General features: G+C 45.6%; 1 protein-coding gene across 6 annotated transcripts; it reads right to left on the bottom strand.

Annotated features, from left to right (window-relative positions):
* Positions 1-514: 514 nt before the first annotated feature.
* PCMTD2 (protein-L-isoaspartate (D-aspartate) O-methyltransferase domain containing 2) lies at positions 515-23,165 on the bottom strand. 6 transcript variants are annotated; one of them, XM_040459989.1, is made up of 8 exons: positions 23,026-23,165; positions 18,513-18,601; positions 18,010-18,340; positions 14,210-14,312; positions 12,772-12,943; positions 9,712-9,795; positions 6,540-6,663; positions 515-3,367 (listed from the first exon to the last, which is right to left on the bottom strand). In XM_040459989.1, the coding sequence occupies exons 3-8, from the start codon at positions 18,314-18,316 to the stop codon at positions 2,988-2,990; spliced, it is 1,170 nt and encodes a 389-aa protein (XP_040315923.1). In that variant the 5' UTR covers positions 18,317-18,340; positions 18,513-18,601; positions 23,026-23,165; the 3' UTR covers positions 515-2,987. The 6 variants fall into 6 exon arrangements, with proteins under 6 accessions (XP_040315923.1, XP_040315924.1, XP_040315922.1 ...); XM_040459990.1 differs by lacking the exon at positions 23,026-23,165 and adding an exon at positions 19,853-22,185; XM_040459988.1 differs by lacking the exon at positions 18,513-18,601.
* Positions 23,166-24,467: the final 1,302 nt, after the last annotated feature.

The following is a 24,467-nucleotide window of genomic DNA, read 5'->3' as shown; positions in this document are numbered from 1 at the left end:
AGAGAGAGCGAGCGCTGGAGAGGGGCAGAGACAGAGGGAGACAGAATGCGAAGCAGGCTCCAGGCTGAGCCATCAGCATAAAGCCCGATGCGGGGCTCGAACTGACAGACCATGAGATCATGAACTGAGCCAAAGTCGGACACCCAACCGACTGAGCCACGCAGGCGCCCCTAAGTGTGCTTCATTTAAAATCATGTCTTCCCCGGGGCGCCTGGGTGGCGCAGTCGGTTGAGCCTCCGACTTCAGCCAGGTCACGATCTCGCGGTCCGTGAGTTCGAGCCCCGCATCAGGCTCTGGGCTGATGGCTCAGGGCCTGGAGCCGGTTTCCGATTCTGTGTCTCCCTCTCTCTCTGCCCCTCCCCCATTCATGCTCTGTCTCTCTCTGTCCCAAAAATAAATAAAAAACGTTGAAAAAAAATTAAAAAAATAAAATAAAATAAAATCACGTCTTCCCCAAGTGTACTACCATGGTACAGAATGAAGCCATAACACAACAGTGAAAGAAAACACATGATTCTAATAAAGAAAAGGTTTATTTTTAAAGATTTTTGGAAAACATGTAGTCAAGAATTTCAATCCCACACAGGAAACACAAGCCATGCCAAGAAGGCTGAAGTGCCTGAACGAGGTTTATTGATAGCCTTTGTATTTACCCAATGTGTATCTACTCATTAAAATCTTGGTTTCAAACTTCTGGCATTAATTCCCTGAAAGGTCCAGACTGGCAAAAGCATTCTTACATACACAGTTGATTTTTACACTGCATCCTTGATATTTATAAATTTGACATTTGCTGTGTACGTGTCTGTGGCTTTACTACTTTCAAGACACAAATCACACACAGAAATACATACTCCTCAGAACATAAAAGTCCACAGCTGTCTAGAAAGTGGTTTACAATACAGAGGTTACAGGCCACACAGACTATACATAATCCATCTGTCGGGGAACAGACAGCAGTGCATCATCCTGGACCCTGGGGAGGGGCACTTCGGCCCGAGAAAACCCATTTACAATTCTTCTCTACGTGTATAAGATAAACACCAAACTATTTCACATATATTACATCTATATATATTTTTGTAACCAAATTCTGGTTTAAGTATCGCAAACAGACAACATGTAAATACGAACACAAATGTTAGCAAAGGTCTAAACTATGTAGGGAAAAACACGTCTTATGCACGGTGAAGAGGCTTTACAGTCTAGCGTGAAGGCAAATGTGATTTAAAAAATAAATAAAACCCGTGTACAATTATAGGAAAAGAACTTAGTCAAGCCACCCAGTGTGACAGATTTCACAAATATGTATTTGACCTTACGCTCCGAATGTCCGTGGATCGCAGAGATCAGTACACTACGGTCAGCGTGACGTCGGCACAGACGTGCGCACCACTAAGTGATCTCAAGTCCTCACGTAAACGTAAACTGGGCGCTTCTGAGACAGTGACGCCCAGCCTTCCGTTAGAAGCCAGGTTGAGAACAACTGTGAAGTACTGTCTTTATAAAAAATTACATTTCCAGATCTAGGGCAACAGACATATTTTCCCAGCTCTGCATGCACATAGTATCCTGTAGAAAATGATTAAATTACTTAAAAAAGAAGAGAAGTTTAAGAATAAATAAATAAATAAATAAATAAGCAGAACTCGGTTCAGCTGGTGAAACCACAAAGACACACTCAAGCTCAGCAACACCGGATAAAATCAGTCATAAAATCTGGATGATTGATCCCACAGCAGCACTCTGAGTTTGGGTCTACTGTTAACATTTGATACCACTGTTTTCTTCTTTGGGCACAAAAAGCAAGTTTGAAAAGAACCAATGTTTTGGAACTTGGTAAACACAGAAACCTGTCAACACAAAGGGCCTAGAGAAGATAGAATCCACAAGTCCCTGGGGGTTAGACTGTTATTCTAATGCAATGGAGCTACTAAAATACATACATTTGTTATTAAGAAAAATTAGAAAACTAACACATCTTCTTCTCCAGAATTATAAAAGATAAAATCTATTAATCATTACTTTAATGTGATTACAGAAAAGTAGCCAACTGAAGGAAAAAAGAAAAAACAGCACAGGTTGTTGACACTGTCTCCAATGTATTTCCTGCAGTCTTAACACTTCCCACCTGTTTTGAGGACCGAGCACATCCATGCCCTAGACACCCATTAACACACTCAAGGTTGCATCAACAGTCATCCCCACCGTTGGAGTAAAAGTAAGGCAGCTCACTGCGCACAACGCTCGCTTCATTCTTGAGTATTTTCTTTAAGGGATTATCTGACACTGGTTCTTCTAAAGGTAAGAAAAGGCGTCAGGAAGATATTCCTTGAATTATTTTGGAATCCCAGAAAGACATCTGGCAGTTTGATACTTTTATTCCTCCTCCCCCATCACAAATTTCTCTCTTTTAAAATTACAGTGGACAACCCACATACAATCTAATTACATTTATTTAAAATAAGGGAGAGCTTTTCAATAACGCTCCCCCATCCAGAGAACTAAAAGGGTTAGGGGAGCTCAGCGCCAGTAATTACGAGGCTGACACCATAAAGTGCTAACTTGGACACAGGTGTGTCACACCCAGAAAAGATTTTACACACTTGCAAACTTGCACTTTCACTTTTTCTAAGCAACACAGGTTCCTTTCAACTTCAGTCTTCGTAGGTTATCTTGAGTGGGAGACGGTCACCAAAGCGGTCTCTGCAGGCAGACGTCAGTTTCATCAGCACAAAAAGCAAACACCCTTCTCAAGAGATGCTCTCCCTTCTGAGAAAACCTTCTCCTATGCACTTTATGTTTATCAGATTATGTTTACTGAAATGATACCACTGAATGGGGATTCTACAGGAAAACCAAGAACGAACTAAAGACAGGAAGGTCGAGAGGAGAGCACTTTCCTTCCCCACGGCACGTGCCCGGGAGACCCCTCGGCGACAGCAGGCACAGCATCAGCTCTGCCTCGGTGCCCTGTTCCCACAGACTCACTTCTCCCTGTAATAGAGCAAGTAGTATTTCAGGGGGTCTGGCAGAGGGAGGCTCAGGACCTTCTCCCGTAGGAAGTTCACCGGTGGGGCTGGCTTGGCTTCGGGCGGGGGGGCTCTGTCCTCCTCCCGCGACTCCTCTTCCAAGTCCTCGCAGCTGTTGTCGTCAGAGGGGCTGGAAATCCGACTGGCAAAAACCTCTTTGTCCAAAAAGACGATCGTTTCCATTCGACGGCGGCGCACTCTCCTCCGTTTCACCCCCGGAGTGCTCTTTAGTCCGTTTCCGCTGCTGCTCACCGTTTCCTGACGAATGACCTTTTTAATGGTGCCCCGGATGGCGATGCGAGCCAGGTCCTGGAGGCTTCGCACGGCCAGCGGCGCTGCGGAGCAAAGGAGGAGACGTGTCAACCTTGTCTGAGAGTGACCTGGACAGCACAGAGCCCTAACCCAGGGAAGTCTTCACGTCACTGTCATTCACTGGCGTATTCACAGAACAGGCACGAGAGAGCGTTCCTGGCAAAGTCACTTACTTAGTGCTCTAGTGCGCATGCATGTGGTCCTTCTCGAAAGATATTTTCAAATACATCGACCCTGAACTTACATAAGCAAGATCGAGATTGTTTGGCTATTCAGTCAGAAGCAAGGGAAAACCCTGGGCTATGGTGTTTTCCTTCTTGGACAGCCAGGTTCATTATTCTATTTACGTATTCATTCGTGGGTTCTAGCTCATCCAGTGGAAACACAGAGGATGTAGGGCTCCAGAATTCTTTTGTCTATCTTAATATTTTCACAGTACTTTACAAATTGAGTATTAGTTCCTCTTTTTTGATTTAAGCAGAGAACAGCAAATCCAAACGTTTTTAGTAAGTACAAAAACTCCAAAGCATACTGAGGAAAAACAGAATCTGGTGATTAACGCAGGCTCAACTTAATGCTCAATTTAACGCAGGCAGTACGCACATGGCAACAGAAGAGCTTTTTTCTCAAAGGGAGAGGAATGAGGGGCTGTGTGTTTAAGTACATCATACTGAAAGGCAGCGCCACTTTTTTCCCTCCACTACCTAGCTTCTGCCAAAAGAGATGGCCACCTACAATCTAGGGGGGCTCTTAGATTGTCTGTAACATTTATCACCCAAATCAGAGAGGCCTGCACACAATCCCGTGCGAGGCTCACTGTTCCACAGGAGCCCTAGAAAGTGCTCTTGCTGGAGGCTCTCAGCACCTTCTCCCCTTTGTCCACACCAGGCTTCCTCTCCTGCTCAAGTGTCCCCTCTCTCGTCCGGGACAGGCTCCAGCACTTGCCCCACTCCGCAACACCGAAATCACGACTTTCCGTTCAGCACGTCTTCCCTCCCCTTCCCTCCCCTTCCCTCCCCTTCCCTCCCCTTCCCTTCCCTCTTCACGGGCTGTTGCCACTCAGCCTGCTGAATGGACTCCTTCACAGGTCACCAGACCTCCAGGACTCACATTCTGGCTTCCCTGGCTCCCCCCGAGGCGCCCACTTGCAGGGAACTAACTAGGCCCAAGCCTCTCCTGTGAGCTCCCTCCTCCACCCAGGCCAGTGGTGTTCCCTCACGTGCTGATTCCCACCACTTCCCCCTCTCTGTGTGCCTATCGATCTCTGTTTCGGCATCCATTCTGTGGCTTCGAGTAACAAAGACTGGGCAACGGCTCCTAGGGCTCTGCTCCAGTCCTGAATGGGGTCCCAAGCCTCCCACAGACCCATATCTCCAACAGATGCCGGACACCTCAGGCTCCACATCCTTCCTCAGAAAGGCCCTGTGTGCCTGCCCGAGTCCCTTCCACTCCAGAGGCCACTGTCTCCATCGACACAACTTTAGGAGTCCAGAAAACTCCAACCCAGCAAGAAGCAGTTACAAACAACTGGATTGTTCGCTTCAGGAACCCTAAACATCACATGCTTATCCGTCATCCAGCATTTGCTCTAAAGCGCTAGCCTCAAAGCTGGCATCTCAGGGTGCCCTCCATGTTGTCACAACTTTGTTTGAATTTTTTTAGTGTTTACTTATTTTGTGAGAGAGAGACAGACAGAATATGAGCAGGGGAGGGGCAGAGAGAGACACAGAATCCCAAGCAGGCTCCAGGCTCCGAGCTGCCCGACGCGGGGCTCGAACTCACGAACCGTGAGATCATGACTTGCGCCAAAGTCGAACACTTAACCGACTGAGCCACCCAGGCGCCCCCGTGTCACCACAACTCTTACCCAGATCGGATCAAGCCCTCACACCAAGAGACTTGTCTTCAACACCCCGCCCCTGCCCCCCACCCCCCGCGTCCCATAGATACTCCAACTATGCCCTCACCTCTGGTGCTAGTCAGGTAGCATTCTGGAAGGGAGTGCTCCGGCCAACTGCGAGCAATGTTAGCTTATCCTGGTGGGATTTTCAGAGAGCCTGCATGTGACAAAATCACCCTGCAGCCGGCCACAAGGGTAATCAAGAAGGCAGATGCCCCACATCTTTTAGTTGTACTATCTGGTGGATCTCCACAGCCTACATGCTAAACTCATGTCTAACCTATGTACTGGGCTGGCATCTCCTATACACCCTCACTCAGACCACACCGGGGAGCGGGCATGTGGAAAGTCCACATCAGCCTCTGCTCATGCTTTTTCTCCCTTTCTTCTCTCTTCAGAGAATTCATTTTCACCCAGAAAGACCAAGCACAAAGAAAGGTCCCATCCTCTGCCTGGCCCCTCTGAGGCACTGTCTATATTCTACTGTTGTTTGTTACATTTCAAGGACCACATCTATGGCATGTGACCTCCACTTAGCAGAGACAAAGGCGGAGCATTACTATTTGATAAACGATTCCTCACAAGTAAAAAATAAAATCCTGCAAGGAATTTGCCAACACATGTATTACCTTTGGGTGGTAAGATCATGGTTACTATTTTTCCTTTTTGTACATTTTCCGAATCTTCTAAATGATCAGAACGCAGAAACCATGCTGAATAGTTTTATTTTAAATAAAGTCACTTGCAATTCTCACTGCTATGTAAATTTGTTTAAACTAGAAAACAGTATTTGGATGAATGCCAGCCCTGATGTTTGCTCCTTCTGGGTCTACATCCTGAAGGAGTCGCAGGCACAGGCCTAGCCAAGTCAATGCTCCTCAGCAAGCCTCCCACCACACACCAGCCAGCCGGCTGAGACGTGTGCCCATGAGGTGGCCCCAAGGAGGACAAGGTCCCATGACTCAGCAAGAGCCCTCTGGCTCGACGGCACTGGGAACACACTCTCTCTGGAAGAACTTTCCACGTAGCAGAATTAACTCCCTTTTGTGGGAGTCTTCTGCTTCCAATGGCATGACCAGAAATAACTCCTGTGGATTTAAAACAAGGCCAAAATAACCTAAAATAGGCTAAAAACAGATCATGATTTTTACAATACGTAAAAAACCATTTGTAAAACTGTAAGGCTTCAGAATCCTCTTTAATATTAAAAGGCTCCTTAAAATGTTTCTTTCTCTTCAAATTCTAACGAGATTTTTTAAAAGATCTGAAAGGTAAGTGAAGATCTTTGTACTTACGTAACTGGACAAGTCTTGATTTTCCTGTCTCTGAATGACAGGGCTGGATCAGAGGAGCAAAAGAAACAGCCAGAATCTTTTTGGTTTCCCAAGCAGAAGGACCAGTTCGTGTTATCTTAGTCAACTATCCCAAAGAGAAAATGAGAATATTCAAAAGATTTGGCTACTGTTAGTTTATATTTAACCATTCCTACACGTGAACTAAAAAAACACAGATACTCTAACAATGAAAGAACCTGACATCAGGGGCCCCTAATGTGATGTGGCAGGAAGTACACAGTACTTATTAAAATCTTTGCAAATATGTTTCGCCTGAATATGTTCAAAGCTTCTAGACCGAATTTCTGTTTACAAGAAATACACACGTTAGAGAAAAGAAGTCAAAGGATAACAAGAAGAGACAATCAGATGAGATGACTTCCCAGGGCTGTCTGCAAGAGTCCCTGTTGGGGGCAAAAGTAGGGCGGGGGGGGGGGGGTGGGGAACATCCTAAAGTCAAAGTCATTACAGACACTCATGACCACCTATAATGCTTCAGTTTAGACTGGATACCAGGCTGTTGTTTCCAGAACAGAAACAATAAAAAGACTTTCTTGCAACATGACCACACACAAAACAACAGCTACTGTTACAGTTTTGCCATGACTTCCTTGAAGGTGACGATGCCATCTTGGGTATGTTGGAGCTTCTCCTCACTACGGTGTTTATGTGAATTTCGATGTGACATCACCACCAAAACACACAGATTTGCAGTGAATCGCAGTATTAGAAGCACAGGAAGAGCCTAATTAGACCACGTGGCCCTCCTGTGTGTTCTGTGTAACCAGTGTCTAACGACCCAAACAGGTGACAGTACTATTTTTGCCCAGCTTTGGCATGCTGAGATTATATGCTCTCTTGTCTAAAAATATCTAAGCCAGCAAAGCTTCTGAAAACTAAGATTCTATGTCATGAATCTGGGAACTGAAAGCATTAAGTGGCCATGTACTGGGTAAACAGGTCGCTCACATTCCTGTACCCCAGCATAAACTTCTTCTTCAAAAACTTTTTTTCAAGGAGAAATTCCAGTTATGCTAAACACCAAACATTTAAATATAATCCGTCAATAATGTGTGAACCCTTCAGGAAAACTGTAAATCCATATTCTACATTCCAGACGAGGAGACAGATACTGAAAACATGTCCATAATCCTCAAATTATTCAACATGTCACACAATTCCAACAAAAGGTCTGCAGTATTTCTGTGATGCAACAAAGATTGCTAAAATAATTTAAGTAAAGATGTACTTAAAACAATACTCTGAGAAAGAAGACCAAAATGGGGACATCCAGCCCTGCCACATACAACAATCCACTAGCAATGACAGCAACAGCAGGTGGGACTGTTAGCAAGGGCACGGATGGCTCCTCTCCTCTGCTGCTGACAGCGAAGCTGCTGGAAAGGCAGCTGGCCAAAGTCAAAACACAGAGTCTCCAATCAAGCACCCGGAAGAGGTCATGGGTATGGACAAAGACTAAGAACATCCACAAACGTGGATATGCACAGCCTCGTCACAGCGGCACTGCTTGGAAACAGCAAGAAGCTAGAAAGAACCGAACTGGCCATCAAAAAATCGCATTCTCATACACCACCAAGAAACGTTTTTAAATACACAAAATAAGGACAAAAAAGAATTTCTACTTATATTGAACACCAAATACCTAAAATGAACAACAAATGATGTATAAAACTTACAAACTATCAATTCCCGTTTCATATGTCTGGATAGGTGCATGGGATGGAAAAAAAGTGTGCATATCTTCACGTATGAAAAATTGTGTTTGCTTATATAGTTTTTGCATAAACACATAAACTAAAAACAAACACAATGGTTACCTACAGGTGAAGTAGAGGGAACACAGAGGGGGAAAAAATTCTGTGAGTATTCATTACTTAAACTTTGGAATCTTATAAATGTTTTACCAAGTTACAAAACCTAAAACGGCAATCCCTAAACATTGAAAACAAATGAGCTGCGAGTCAGGCTGATGACTGTGACTGAGGTTATACAACCTCACAGGAAAGCATTATTTCCAGTGACTTTAAAACATGTTAATTTCTACATCCCTAGTGTAATATAAGGGCCAAAGAAGCTCCCCACCCCCCAAGCCCCCGCCCACATCTTGACCCAGTTTCAGAAATCAAATTCTTGCTGCCGATGCTGTGGATAAACAAGGAGCTGCGTAGTCGAGGACTGGGACTTTCAAGCATGGCAGACCGAAGAAGTGAGAAAAACCCTCTCGTCCTGACTTCAAGATGGAAGTACCAATATAAATCCATGGTGTGTTTTATGTCCAAAAAAAGCAAACCAACAAAAAACATAAGATTGCATGTGTGTGTGTGAACTTCCTAGCTCCAGAGTTCCACTGGAAAACTCACCCAGCATCAAAGATTCCCACAAAGGCCCCACCTGTGTTCTCTAAACACCAATTCCCACTGAACTTCAAATTAACAGAGATCCTCAGAAACGGCTGGCTCCAACTTTGTTGTAAAAAATATACATGTGTATACAAAGTGGGTGTGGAACATCTTTTCTTACCAGAAAGTAACAAAACTATCACAGACTACTGAAATTGTATCCAAGCCCAAGAGCCAAGCTGGAGAGGTCCCCACGGGCCAAGACAGCACATGTTAAGCTTCATTAAGAATGGCGTCATGATTAAGATATTAAGTACGTTTATATCCATTAATTTACACCGACACTAAAAATCAAATAAAATCTTATTAGTCACCACCTTCAGCAGATGCTGGAGAACCAGATTATTGAGGAAACTAGTAAACAAAAGTTAAGAATCAGAATGTATCCAGCCTCTCCTTCTACAGTGTGCCTAGGGTAACCGAATAAATGATGAGGGTGTTTTCTCCTTAAGTATTCCAGGTACTATGAAGTTGCAGGATACAAAATCAATGTACAGAAATTCGCTGCATTTCTAAAAACTAGTAACAATGAAGCAGAAAGAGAAATTAAGAAAATGATCCCATTTATAATTGCACCAAAAATAATGAAATATCTAGGAATAAACTTAACCAAGGTAGTGAAAGGCTTGTACTCTGAAAACTATAAAACACTGATGAAAGTAACTGAAGGTGACACAAAGACACAAAATGGATTAAGGAGTTAAACATGAGACCTGAAACCATAAAAATCCTAGAAGAGAGCACAAATGGTAACGTCTCTGACGTCGGCCACAGCGACTTCTTTCTAGATACATCTCCTGAGATAAGGGAAACAAAAGCAAAAATAAACTGTTGGCCCTACATCGAAAAAAGAGCTTCTGCACACCCAAGGAAACAACCAACAAAACTAAAAGACAACCTACTGAATGGGAGAAGATAGTATTTGCAAATGACATTACTCAACCGTGAAGAAGAATGAAATCTGGCCAAGTCAGAGAAAGACAAATACCATGATTTCGCTCACATCTGGAATTTTTTTTTTTAATTTTTTTTTCAACGTTTATTTATTTTTGGGACAGAGAGAGAGCATGAACGGGGGAGGGGCAGAGAGAGAGGGAGACACAGAATCGGAAACAGGCTCCAGGCTCTGAGCCATCAGCCCAGAGCCCGACGCGGGGCTCGAACTCACGGACCGCGAGATCGTGACCTGGCTGAAGTCGGACGCTTAACCGACTGCGCCACCCAGGCGCCCCAACACATCTGGAATTTAAGAAACGAAACAAATGAACAAGGAAGGGGGTGGGGAGGATATAAAACAGGCTCTTCGAGAACAAACTCATGGTCTCCAGAGGGGAAGTGGGTGGGGGACGGGGGAAACCGGTGAAAAGGATGAAGAGTACACTTATCTCAGGGAGCACTGGGTGACGTATGGAACCACTGAATCACTGTATCATACACCTGAAACTAATGTAACACTGTTACGTTAACTATATTAGAATGAAAATTAAAAAGAAAAAAGCGGGGCGCCTGGGTGGCTCAGTCGGTCGAGTGTCCGACTTCGGCTCGGGTCATGATCTCACAGCTCGTGAGTTTGAGTCCCACGTTGGGCTCTGTGCTGAGAGCTCGGAGCCTGGAGCCTGTTCGGATTCTGTGTCTCCCTCTCTCTGCCCCTCCCCCGTTCACGCTCTATCTCAAAAATAAACAAACATTAAAAAAAATTAAAAAAAAAAAGAAAGAAAAAAGTATTCGAGGTACTAAATGATGAGAAATGATGGAAGCAGAATTTACCACCCTGTATCCCTTAATGAAACAGTGGATCAGGACCACATTTGCACTGCTGGCATCGGGTATGATGTGAGTGTATATGGACATACACTGTAATACCTGGTAAGTATTCTCGCACCCTCCCTCCCCACCAAAAGTTGAGTCAAACTGCAAACTAAGCAAGTCTTTGGATCCAATTAGCAATTCACAGCGAAAACAGAGAACAGAAGAAATATGTAAGATACCACCACAGAGATATGTAATCTCCAAATCCAGGCTGTAGGAAACTCTATAAGACAAATGCAAGGATAAAGTTAAAAAAAAAAAAAAGTTATAGATAAGAAACACTTTAGGGGTGCCTGGGTGGCGCAGTCGGTTAAGCGTCCGACTTCAGCCAGGTCACGATCTCGCGGTCCGTGAGTTCGAGCCCCGCGTCGGGCTCTGGGCTGATGGCTCAGAGCCTGGAGCCTGTTTCCGATTCTGTGTCTCCTTCTCTCTCTCTGCCCCTCCCCTGTTCATGCTCTGTCTCTCTCTGTCCCAAAAATAAATAAACGTTGAAAAAAAAATCTTTTTAAAAAAAGAAACACTTTAGACATATATCAACCAGGGGTGCCTGGCTGGCTCAGCCGGTGAAGCATGCGACTCTTGATCTCACGTTCATTCTGGGTTGTGAGTTCAGGCCCCACGCCGGGTGCAGAGATTACTTAAAACTAAAATCTTTAAAAAGGAGAGAGCAAGATACCAACCAAACGCAAGACACAAACCAAATGTTTCTCACAAATTCCATCAGCACTGTAAGTTGACTTTTGCCTCCAGAAGAGTTACTGATACCACAGGTCTGGGAACTGTGCTGTTTGAACTGCTCTGCTGGAGAACACAACGCTCTGTACGTGGCCCAAAGCTGATGAACGGATCTGGAGCACATTCAAATAGGTCTTACAAATGCACAGTATGAAAACACAATTGTCTTGTTGAATTATGACGCTGCACACGTGAAACTAATACGTGAATTACATCTCAAAAAAAAGGAGGGCAAGAGGGAATTTGGGGGAGCAACAGAAAATGTTCTATATGTTGTTTGCGTCGTATGCTACCTCTGTCGTCACTTGTCAAAATTCAATGGATTATACAGTTAAAATTGTTCAGTTTTATTCTATGTGAACCGTACCTTAATAAAACTGGCAAAATTAAAAAAAAGATATAATCAAATGAAACCCTATTCAAATAAATTCTGAGATAATCAGGAAAATCTGAACACCAGCTGACCATCTGAAAACACTAAGAATTACTTGATCGTAATTTCAGGAATTACTGAATCCTACACTAACAGCACTTGGGGTGGGATTGTAAGCAGTTTTTCTTAATTATCATATCTTCTGGATTTTCTACAATGAATGATTACTTTTTAAACAAAATAAATGCTAACATTTTAAAATTGCAGAAAATCACACAAAAATGCACGATCTCCCATTTTTATTATTTCCATTTTTCCTACTTCTTTGTGATGGAGACATTCTTCCTTAGGACCAACTCAAGTTTGATTAATCTTGCTCATTTCTTACAATTTGTTTGCCTCAGTGCAGCACAATATCCACAGCACACAGAAACATGACCAAATAGCAGACTTAGACAAGGTTCATACTAAGGAAGAGACTCCTGTAGAATGCTCACTGTCACAGAACCAAACAATCAGACTACAATCAGAATTACGGAAGTAATTTTTATGTGTGAGCCTAACAACAGAATAAGCACACTAGAATAACTGTGGAGGAGGGAAGGGAGGTGGGAGAGAGGAAGGAAAACAGGAGGAGACAGAGGGATGTGAGCTCAGGGCTTACAGTGCAGGCTCCAGGGTGCCTTCCTGGGTCTGCCCTGGCCCCAGCTAGGCTGTCTTTATGCCCTGTCCCTGCCTGGGTCCTCATCTGTGAAATGGACAGAATTGTTGAGGGATACAAGGAAAAATGTATGCAAACTTCCCGGAACAGAACTTGGCCCATAGTTAAACACGTCAGTTATGAAAGGGATCTGACCTTCTCCTCCAGCGGCATGACAAGGATGCCCCCTACTTTGAGAAGACTCTTCATGTATTCTTCATGCTCTTTCTGCACACCAGCCCCACAGTACACACGATCGTACTGAGAACAATCTGGAGAAATCTCCAGGCAATTGCCAATAACAAAGGAAGGTTCACAGAAGTCAAATCTAGAAGCAAAAAATGTTTTCCGTAACTGAGCTGATCACATTACAAGTCTACAGAGTAAAATCTATGTTAACCACGGATTAGTTTTTCATTGAACAACCCTATAGTGAGGTAATGCAATTCACAGAGCCAGAAGCGAGAAGACAGACTTCCAAAAAGAATTATACTCTTAATTAACAGAATCCAAGAAATTCCAAACAAAACATTATGGAAGTGAATGCCATAAGCACGATCCAAGCTTAAATCATCCAACCTCCATTCATCACAGTCTTTGTTCCGTTTTTATAGACTACCTTATTTAGGATCTACTAAAAACGAGTAAAATGAAAGAAAAATACATTTGGTGTTTCTAAAAATGGTAAACTCTAAAATAAGAACTTTAATGCCTTATTTAAAAATGGCAAGAGGTAATTATATATACTACTTAAAGACAAATGCAACAATTCTGTTCTAGAAACTATTAGATGAGGGGCGCCTGGGTGGCGCAGTCGGTTAAGCGTCCGACTTCAGCCAGGTCACGATCTCGCGGTCCGTGAGTTCGAGCCCTGCGTCGGGCTCTGGGCTGATGGCTCAGAGCCTGGAGCCTGTTTCCGATTCTGTGTCTCCCTCTCTCTCTGCCCCTCCCCCGTTCATGCTCTGTCTCTCTCTGTGCCAAAATAAATAAACGTTGAAAAAAAATAAATAAATAAATAAAAAGAAACTATATTAGATGAAAACATGTTGTCTGTGTCAGAAACACGAAAATTGAGCAAAATGAATATTCTATTTCCTTTCTCTTATTATGTTGGTGAAAAATCAGTCTTGCCCTGGTATCATAGTTTAAAAAAAAAAAAAAAAAGAAACCTAAAGCCCTCAAAACCACAAAATATTTACAAAACAATTACAACAGAGGGTGCCTGAGTGGCTCAGTCAGTTAAGAGCCGGACTTCGGCTCAGGTCATGATCTCACGGTTTGAGTCACACCCCACGTCAGGTTCTGTGCTGACAGCTCAGAGCCTGGAGCCTGCTTCAGATTCTGTGTCTCCCTCTCTCTCTGCCCCTCCCCTGCTCACACTCTGTCTCTCAAAACTGAATAAACGTTAAAAGAAAAAAAAAATTTTTAAACAAAAAATAATTAGAACAGCTATACATATACCCCTGATTCTCCTGCCAAAGTTGAATCATGTTTGCTGGTATCCGAACACTAATAAACTCGTTTCTCTCAACTAATCAAAAGTTTAAATTGTAATTCACACACCAACCCAAGGCTAGTTAGTATCTGATCTTACTTGTCAAAGCTGTCACTGGTTCGAATGAAGAAGTCCAGCTTCTGCTTTGCATATTCTATTACATCTGAATGGAGTTCAACCCCGTGGTTCACACCAAAAGGACCTAAAAGGTTTCAGAATAAGAAAACTTTTAGAACTAGGGCAAAAATTCTTACTCTTTATTTCTATTTTTTCAACTGCAATGCACCAGATTCAGCACGTATAATTACATGAAGAAATTTGCAAGGTTTTGAGGTCTTGACACATTATTGGACCTAAATCAAAAAGCTAATCTTTAAATATGCAGGGTAGACTATGCTCGCCACATTGTAAATACTCGTTTCTTTGACATTACTAACTCCACACCTTTCCAAAGCCTGGGCCTCCCTGCTCTCAATCATTTGAAGATGTAAAAAAAACAAAAACGAAAACAAAAAAAAAAAACAAGATCTGCAACCAGGAATTCAAGATCTCACTAATGAACTGAAGAAGAAAAATGTATTTCCAAATGAAACTGGACACAGGCCTATTTGCCATAAGAGGTCGCCCTACTCAGACATGAAAATTTTAATAATCCTCACAAATAGGTTTGGATCATCATTAAAATAAAACTATAACCAAGTCACAATGAAACATTTTTTTTTATCCCAAAGGAAAATTGTCAGTAATTGGAAATAAAGCTGTAAGAAAAGGTGGACGCCCACTTAACGATAAAGTTTTTGCCTCCGTATAGAACTGCCTCCAGATGAAATCTACGGACACAGACAGCTAGGGGAGTCTCTGTTGTGGGAATCCGTTTATAGGAAGGTCAGCAACAGGCAACGCTCATTTGTGATCACGGAGGGCCAAAGAGTGCTGGCCTTTCTGGAGGGGGAGGGGCAGCATGGCAGCCACTGGGGTGCCGATTCTATTGGGAACTTTGTGCTTGCAGGAACGTGAATACTTACGTACAGGTTCACCGAGCCCCACACCTCACACCTGTTTGTGTACCAGAGGTAAGTCACACTGCCATTATTAGAAGCCTCCGTGTGAAAACCAACGGGGCATGTAATACCTTATTCACTAGACAGACATACTGAAGTCACAGCGCAGCACCTAACACCACAATCCAACAGAAATACGGGAAAATCAGCAACCATCCGCACACCCGTACCGTTACATTTTGCCGCCCGGGCTTCCCTGGCCCCTGACGGCACTGCAGCCATCCCAAGCCAAGGCTTCCCTCTCCTCCACCTGGACAACTTACCTGCGACTCTCTTCTGTCAACACCTGTCATACACACAGCTGCGGCCAAAACATTCTCTCATTAAAACACACCTTACTTGAGAAGTCGCATTTTCACTCTTTACAACATCAAATCCAAATTATCTAACTTCAAGACCCTCTGCCCAGTCGCTGACTTCCACCCCCACTGCTCTCAGGCTGGCAGCGTTGTACCGGAATCCAAGAAAACCTTTCTCTACCTTCCCAGTCGTCATAGTTTCATCCGCCCCTCTGTCAACACCTATTAAGTAGTTCATTCTAATAACACACAGGGGACATAGTTCCCAAGAAGCTTAACACCAAACACAGTGTTAATCCATAGCTCCTGACCCACCCCAATAACAAGACGATTAAGAGGGGAGGGGGGGACACAGAGCAACAGTCAGGACGAGACATCAAGGGCGTGGCACTACACCCAGACCACAAGGCCCCTGATGAGGGCACTGCACTCCCTAATCACACTGCACTTTCGGGTCAGTGGGACAGGAATGCGGCAGAAAGGGCAAAGAGTTCAGGGCCAGGTGGAAGGGCAGCTGAGGCCAAAAACGTCAGATGAAAGACTCCAGACCTCACACCTGCAAGTACTGGGTGGCCAGCATGGCCTTCAGCTCTCCAGCGATGTGCTTGAAGCAACGCTAAAGGCCGGATGAGCTGGAGAGAGGTCCAGGACACGTGCTGTCGGGACACAGGTATCGGTCCAGTGCACGCAGCCTCCTCCCTGCAGATCCAAGATGTCTGTGCAGCAAAGGAAACTCTCCAGTCACCTCCTTCAGATACATCCAAGCAGTACACAGTGTCCTCTACAGCCCCCCAAAACTTCCCCCCCTTCAGGTCTCTCTCTCCCCACTGCAACATCTACTTACATTCCCAGCAAACAGGGGACTCAGAGAACACAAGCCATTTCTTTATGACTTCTAGGGAACGTCCAGTGCAACAGGTCACCTCAGGCTTACCATATGCCCTCTTTTCCTGAGGCTCTTAGTTATTTTCAATAGCGTTTCTAACCTAGTCAACATGATACCCCATCCCCCTCTCTGCCAAATATCGTATCATCCTTAGCTCCCCCATTTTCTGCTCCACTGAAGGGAACTGCCCTTCACTAATACCAGAATGACACATAACCTGGGGTCCTGTGCAAAGCAGTTTAAATCCAAGACAAAGTGCGTGCAAAAATCATTTAGCTTTAAAGAACAAAACAAGGGGCGCCTAGGTGGCTCGGTCAGTTAAGGGTCAGACTTGCTCAGGTCACGATCTCAAAGTTCACGACTTCATGCTGTCAGCGCAGAGCGCCTCACCATCGCCCGCCCCACTCACATGCTCTCTCAAAAATAAACAAACATTAAAAAGAGGAAAAAAACAAAAACAAAAACAAAAAAACCACATTTAAAAATTTGAAGATACCCATCTATAGCCTGAAGTCAAATGATCAGTCTCAAAACATCACCAAATTCCCAAGCCTATAAACTTATAAAGATACCAAAAATCTTGGGGTGCCTGGGTGGCTCAGTTGGTTACGCGTCTGAGTCCGGCTCAGGTCATGATCTCACAGTTTGTGAGTTCAAGCCCCACGTCGGGCTCCATGATGACAGCAGAGTCTGCTTCGGATCCTCGGTTCCCCCCACTCCCGCTCTCAAAAATAAATAAACATTTAAAAAAAAAAAAACAAAAAACAAAAATTTCATTCCATACCCATGAATACCAACTGTTACTGCTAAGACTGTCTGTAACAACCGCAAAGAAACAATGTTGTGGCCTGCACAGCGATGGCTCTCGCCTGAAATCTCCAACTAAGAATCTCACACTAGTTTGACCAAGAGGTGTGTGCGCACAGGCACGTTCCTGATATTCCTTAGCGGGTCTCGTCACGACGCCTGGCACCTGGGGCCTGTGGTCCAGATGCCACCCTCTCACACAGACCGCTGCAGCAGCCCCAGCCCCTCTTTACAGCAATCTTTTAAAGCACAGGTTAGCTCCCGTTACTCATTCCACCTCACTCAGAGTAAAAACAGACACCTGAGCCCTCAATTATCAGACAGCCCTGTTGTTTCAACAACAAAAATGCCAATTCCCATGTGCAGTCTCACATCTTGTTTGGAGAAAGAGGCAAAATGTCTTCAAATAAGATAACTTGTCCTTCCCATCCCTGGAATTTATTTACAAAGAAAAACCTACAGGAATTAACTCTTTTAGCATTAAAACAAAGCAAAGCAAGACGGCTTGGAACAATTTTAACTTCCAGGGAACTTTAAACTTAATTAGTCTCAGTTTACAGACAGAGAGACAAGGCAGGCTGTGTGACTGTGTTAATCAGGAAATCACTGTAAGGTCCCACTGTAATTCTCTAGGTCCTGTGCCGTCCAGAAGGAGGGTGCGCTGAACGGACTGCGGAACTTCAGGTGGGAGGGGGCAGGAACAGGAGGGGTCCCCGCAGAAAACTCAAAGGCCTCCCTCCACCAGCCCAGCCAATGGCTGTGCGTAAACAACCCCGGGGAGCAGGGGGGGAGTGCTCAGAAGGCCAAGTGCCGTGGGACAAGGCCCCACACTCTCTCCAGGTTTACCTAGAATGAGCCCCACCATGGAGCTGAGGTAGCCAGTGCCGCTGCCCAGGTTCAAGAAGGAGAGGCCTGGCTGCAGGTCCAGAGCTTCCATGACTTCGGAGTAGATGCACGGGGCTGAGAGGTGGATGTTTCCATGCTTCCACGCCAGGTCTTTATACGCATTTTCTTTAAATTCTTCCAGATAATAGTCTGCGCGGTCGACAGCTCGGAAAGCCTGCTCCACCAGCTCAGTCCGGATGTACTGTGCTTCTTTCAAATTGTCTATCAGTTCATCGTTGTCCTCACCAGCACTCACAGCACCTCCCATCGTCAAGACCACACTCAGGCAATGCTGCAATGGAAAAGGTTTCCAAAGAGCTGTTTACGGAACAGGTAAAAGCCCAACAGAGTTTCTAATAACAGCCAATTTCGAATTCTAAAATAATACACGTGGAATGTATTTTGTCGCTACCCACCCACCACCCCACCCCGAGGATGCCAAATTCAGAAGGTTAAAAACAAACCAAAAGTTATGTATGAAATTCCATTGTATCCATCCAGAAGTAAGTTTGTAGTTCATAATATCGAATGAATCCAAATGACCCTGAGGTACCTAAAACATATTTGACAACTGAAAAACATCATGTAAGTATGAATTCGATACTTCAGCACAAATTGTCAATCTACAAAGTCAGCCATTTAGGACTGAAATTATCTTGAATATAGATCTGCCCTAACAGGGACACAAGACAAAGTCACTGAATATAAACACAAAAAGAACACAGATAGGTCTAAAAAAAAAAAAAAAAAAAAAAAAAATCATGCTAATATCAGCTTCTCTTTGAATATTTCAAGTGTTGTAGATCACTTTTGGTAAATCATTCTTTAAAAGCAAAAAAGAATGAAATTAAGGTAAACAACAAATACTACAGTTACTCATTCTTATTTGAAATTAAAATTTAACTGGTGTCCTATTTTCATCTGACAACTCTACACCCCCACATACACATAAACATCAAGGCGAGCGATCCATTCAGTCTGTTCTTTTGGATATCTGGATGTACAAATTTCAGGCAAAAACACCACTAACAAAACTCTCTCGCCCAACTGGATGAATGGTGACGTTTTATCGTAACAAGTACAAAATCTGTTTCCAGGCTACAGCTGCTACTAGACGTCCTACACCCCCTCTGGCACTGTATGCTCGGCAACCTCTCCACCTCTGACCAACAGAAGGTCCGCTGCTTACTTTCTTCCCAGCTGCCTTCAAGACGACAAAAGCGTGACCCCCTGTGAGCCAACTGCTAACATACAATGTTTCTCCATCTAATTCAGGGATAACATTCTCCCAGCTGAGGAGGTCTTACTTTTCCTAAACCACAAAAAATATCTTCTCCAATTTTATACTTACTCCACATAACTATTTTGAAAAGAATGACTTTACGTCACATAAAATGGTAACGTTTTACAAAACATCTGACATAAAACTGTTGGGAAAAACAGAAACCACCAAACTTCGCGAAGACTGACACATTCTCCGAATCAGGACAACTTCCTATATCATAATTTATGATCACAAGGTTTATCCTCAGCTCCCCCCCCCCCCCCCCCGCCGCCCAGTCGTCTGCATTTCTAACAGCAGAACGAGAACCATCAGCAGTAGAGACTCCACACACACGTACGCTGCTGGCGACCGCACCGGGAGAGGTTTTCCAGGAATAAAAACAAGTGACCACACAATGAATCGTCCGCTTCTCACAGCAAACACACAAAATATGTAAAACATGGGGCTTAGCACAAACGCTCTTCCATTTATGGTTGGGATCCTTCATCTTCATCAAGATTTTAGAGCTGAAGGTCATACTTTCCAAAGCACTGGGGTGGTCCAATTACTAGACTTTCACCCCGTTTCAACTCGTTTCAGAGCCACTGTTAGGGTTAGGGTCCACGGCCAGCAAAGTTAGCTGCAGGGAGAGTGCTAATGAGGTCATGCTTAATCTTGGATAAGCCACTTAGTGCTGAGGCGACAGTCTACACCTCTAGTCTGGGGCAGCCATCTGAAAATTTAGGTCACTGCTTAGAAGTGGAGTTGCATTTGCTGCTTAAAGGTCTATTTAGGAAAAGGCCTGGAAACCACATATACTCCACGGAGGCTCTAACCCTGCATACAATGTTCTATCATTCTACCTCAATATCATCATTCTATCTCCAGAAAGCAAAAACTATATATTGGGTACATTTTATTTTCCACTAAGTAATCTATCATTTATTTTCAACTTCTCCTCACTTTGAAAGTATGCAAAAGCTAGCCTTTTACTAAAAAGAGCTACAACTTTTTACAGGTACCACCTGCCAGCCACTGGAGCTCCTTTTAGTTTCACGACATGACAAGGCAAATTGAGCAGCTACTTTGCTCATGATCACACACCAGTGTGTGAGAAGAAGGCCAGGATTCAAACTCAGGACTGTCTAGCCAAAGGCCTACGTTCGTTACCCCACACCAAAAGCAGCTTTTAAAAATTCTCAAGGGAGAAACATTCTTTAACACAAAACACATTGGTGATCTTTGCCCCAGATGACAGACTAAAAACTATGGGGCAACCCTACCTGTTGTCACCGGTGGGATGCATGGGACCATCTATATAGGGTTCAATATTGCTAACCTGCCTCCCTCACACTGGATACAATCACTGCTCATTACTGACCACCCACGTGACTTGCAATTCTCAACGTAATTCACTACTCTGGGGTAAATGGCCAACAGGACAACCTTATTCTCATAGTGCTCCTTCCAAAATCAACTGCCTGTGGACAGTGAGGAAGATGGTTCAGGCAGCAGCAGGCATGGGAAGGTCTCGTGATTGACAACCAAGGAGGCTATAGCTGGGTCAGCACAGCTGCACAGCTGTGACAATGGGGGCTCAGGATTCCAGTCCACACTGGGTTTGTCAGACTACACATGGAGAGTCGTGTTCCAACCTGAATATCCCTTCTTAAGGGAAATATGGACACGGTAATGTCATACGCAAAATGAGCGAAGGAAAAGGACCCTGCAGTGTAAGCCGTGAGGTTTTTCTTGTCTGTAATGCCAGTGCCTAAGTTTAGATTGGTGAGGAATAAACATTTTGCCTCCTGCCACTCAATGAGGTAGAACCAGGACACCTCCCCCCAGAGTATCCTCTATTTGAGATCAGCTCTTAGTTGATTTTGATAAGAGACCTTTTGGGCCACTTATCTTTTCTCTTCCCAAGCTTTAAGTTTGGTTGTAAACTCCCCAATAAAGATCAAGCCTCAGAAACCCCTAGGCCCTCACCCTCGACTCCAATAAAAGCAGAACCCAGGCCTGTGCTCCCTCAATCTCTCTCTCCACAGCCTCCCACTTCACTGTGTGGCCCCAGGTATGCTATAAAATTTCCAGGCTCTGTAAGTAATAAACCTTTGTTTTTTTCAAAGTTTCCTGATGGTTATTACTGAAAGGTGTCTTACAATCATAATAACCCCAAGGGCCAATCCGACCGCGTTGGTTATTAATAGGCTGAGACCAGCAGAAAACAGACCTAAAACCACACCTCCTGTTGGCAGAATAATGAAAGAAACACAGATTTCTCATCTTGAAAACTAAAACTCTCGAAAGGAATACATACAGAGGGATTTTCTTCAAATACTTGAAAGGCTGCCACATATACAATATTCATGGACCGATAAAAACTGGGGCAGAACACATCAGATGGAGATCATTTCTACTAAACACACAGAAAAGCTTTCTAACAACTAGATTCCAAGTACTGCACTGTTCTCAGAACCTGGAGAGCCTCTCACCCCCAGAGACATCCCAGGCTAGGTACAGCTGAGGTGGGTCCAAGAGGTCAAGGCACTGACCCCATCACCTCAGAGGTCCCCTCTCATTCCACCTGTAAGGCTCTACTTCACCCAAGCAGAGCCACAAGTTGGGAGTTGTTTATAGGAACCTGACTTCACTGATTCTTGAAGGACAGTCTACTCAACACCCAAAACAGAGTTGTTTACTTCAGCCACTCCTCTGCCAAAAAAGAAAGAAGAAAACCATCACAGGTTTGTGACGAACAAAGGGGAAAGACAGAGATGTAGATAGCTTTTTTGAGGACAACACTCGAGCAAACATCCACCTGAGAGGCACATCCCATGGAAGAAAACAAAACTCGGGCACCCCAAGCAAGTTCTCCTTCCCCAGCTACAGACCTTCTTCAGGTGCCTTGAAGTCCTGGGGCTCTGTGCCAATTCTAGTATCCCCAAGGCTTGGAAAGGCCAACCAACCATGTCACAGACTATCACCTCCTTTTTTTTTCTTTTTAAAGATTTAATTTTAAGTAATCTCTACACCCATGCTCAACTGACTGAGCCAGCCAGACGCCCCTAGACTATCACCTTCTGAAAAGTCCCAAGGTAGAATCTGTTTTAAACCCTGATAAACCTTGACTTGCCTTAGAACTACAAGCGCTTCCTACTTAGTAAACTAGGGACAGATTAGATTGCACGTCTGTAGAGTCAAGCAAATCCAAGCGTGCAAGCAACGGGCACTGGGAGACCTCCGGGAAGCCCTGGAACGCTGGAGGGCGAACCGCAAGGCTCACCCCGAGACAACACCCCCCCACCCCCCCACCCGCCCGGGCAGCGGAGCAGGGGAATGAAGGGACCCGGGCTCCTTGGAGGGGAGGTGCCGGGTCGGGTTGGGGGATGGAGGAAGAGATGTGGGAGGGGGAACCCCGGGGAGGGGAACGCTGGTTGGGGGGAGGAGGAGACGCCCCGCGGAGGGGGGAGGGGGGAGTCGCCCGAGGAGCGGGGAGAGGGGAGACAGGAAGGGAAGACGGCCAGGGAAGCGGGGAGAGGATAGGAGAACGCCGGAGCGGAGAGGGACGCCACCCGGAGGAGGGGTCCAGGCGCTCGGGGGCCGGGAGCCAGGAGGGGAGACAGAGAGGAGGGAGGGGCCGGGGGGAGACGCCGCCGCCCGCCGCAGGCCGCAGGCCGGGCCAAGGGCGGCGGCGGTGGCGGCGGCTCTACCTCCGGGCTCGGCCGGCCCGCGAGATCAGGCCGCCTGGGCCGCGACCAGCAGCTCCTCGGGCGCCCCTCGCCCGTCCGCGGCCAGGCTGCGCTGCCCCGACCTCTGCCGCCGTAAACATCAGCCGCCCCACTGCGCCTGTGCGCGCAACGGCCCGACTGCGCGTGCGCCCCCGCCTGGCGCTTAAAGGGGCGACGGCGAGGCTGGTGGGCCCAGGCACGGTCCCCGCCGGACGACTTTCCGACCGACCGCAGACTGACCTCGAGGCGCGTGGGAGGCAGGAGAGAGACGCAGGGCCTGAAGATATTGGGGAGGGGTTGGCCAAAGGACAGCTGCAGGTGAGGACAAAGGACAGTGCAGGTCCGCGCTCCACCAGGCAGGGACCCAGCAAGGAAGGGCTAACCGGTGAAGAAGAAATGAAAACGCTGTGTGATGGACAGTAACTCGAGGCGGTGACTACTCTCGCTTGGGCGACACGGAAGGGACATTGGAGCAAAGGTCCGCAGGACAAGAAGGATCCAGCTGAGCCAACAGAGGGGCCGATGGCTGCAGATCGGGGAAAGCAGACGTGGACAGGAGCCACCTGCCGTGCCCACACCTGAGAGGAGGCCACAGCAGGCCCCCGGCCCACCCACCCCTACTCCTCTCGAGTAGGCTGCCAACTCCCACACCTGCACCTGGGCAAACCCTTCAGCTCTTTTCTGGGCCTCCGCAGAGAAACGCACAGTTGGAACAGACCCCGTGTAAGTTCTGTCCCACAAAGTGAACCGTGAACCTGTACATTCTCATGTTGTGGAGCTGGTTTACATAGCAGTCTCCATAACAGACAACTGAAGACATCCCAAATGACACAAAGACCCAGCACAGTAGATTCTCAAGAAATGAAAGTTACTGTCGTAAGGTTTTCGTTCCTAGAGGATGATGGAGTTTGGGCAAGGGGGCAGACTGGTCAAATTTCTTTGGGTCCTTCGAGGCAAAGAGAACTGTTTTTGAGTAATATGAATAGGAGTGATATAAAAGGGAACATTATGCCAATATGAACTTCCCACTGCACTGGAGGAAGGAGGAGGAAGCTGCCCCTAGGAAAGCATGCTGGGCGGGCCACGTGCTGGATGACAGGAGAGTGTGGTTGCAGACCCTGCAGACCTGGAGGAGTCAGGGTGTGTGTGCACGCACATGTGCGTCCCACACAGAAAGCGCAGAGTAAGGGTGCATCTCCTTTGTTTGTCTCAAGGTGAGTCAAGGTTGTCCTCGTGAACCTAAGCTTTGGGGCCCGTGGGACACCACGTAGGCGGCCAAGCCACTGAGGGTTGAAGGTGGACGTGATCTCGGAGCAGGGAAGTTGTGCTCAACGGCATCATGCCTTAGATGTTGTTGACCAGGGACACGGACCCTGCACAGGCTGCCTGATAAGCCCTCCACGTGAGAATAGCCGGAGATACCT

The sequence above is a fragment of the Herpailurus yagouaroundi genome, unplaced genomic scaffold, assembly GCF_014898765.1.
Source record: "Herpailurus yagouaroundi ecotype Mexico unplaced genomic scaffold, PumYag 246, whole genome shotgun sequence".
In the NCBI taxonomy this organism is placed as follows: Eukaryota; Metazoa; Chordata; class Mammalia; order Carnivora; family Felidae; genus Herpailurus; species Herpailurus yagouaroundi.
Note: the sequence above shows the minus strand (reverse complement) of the source record. Positions and strands in the feature narration are given on the sequence as shown.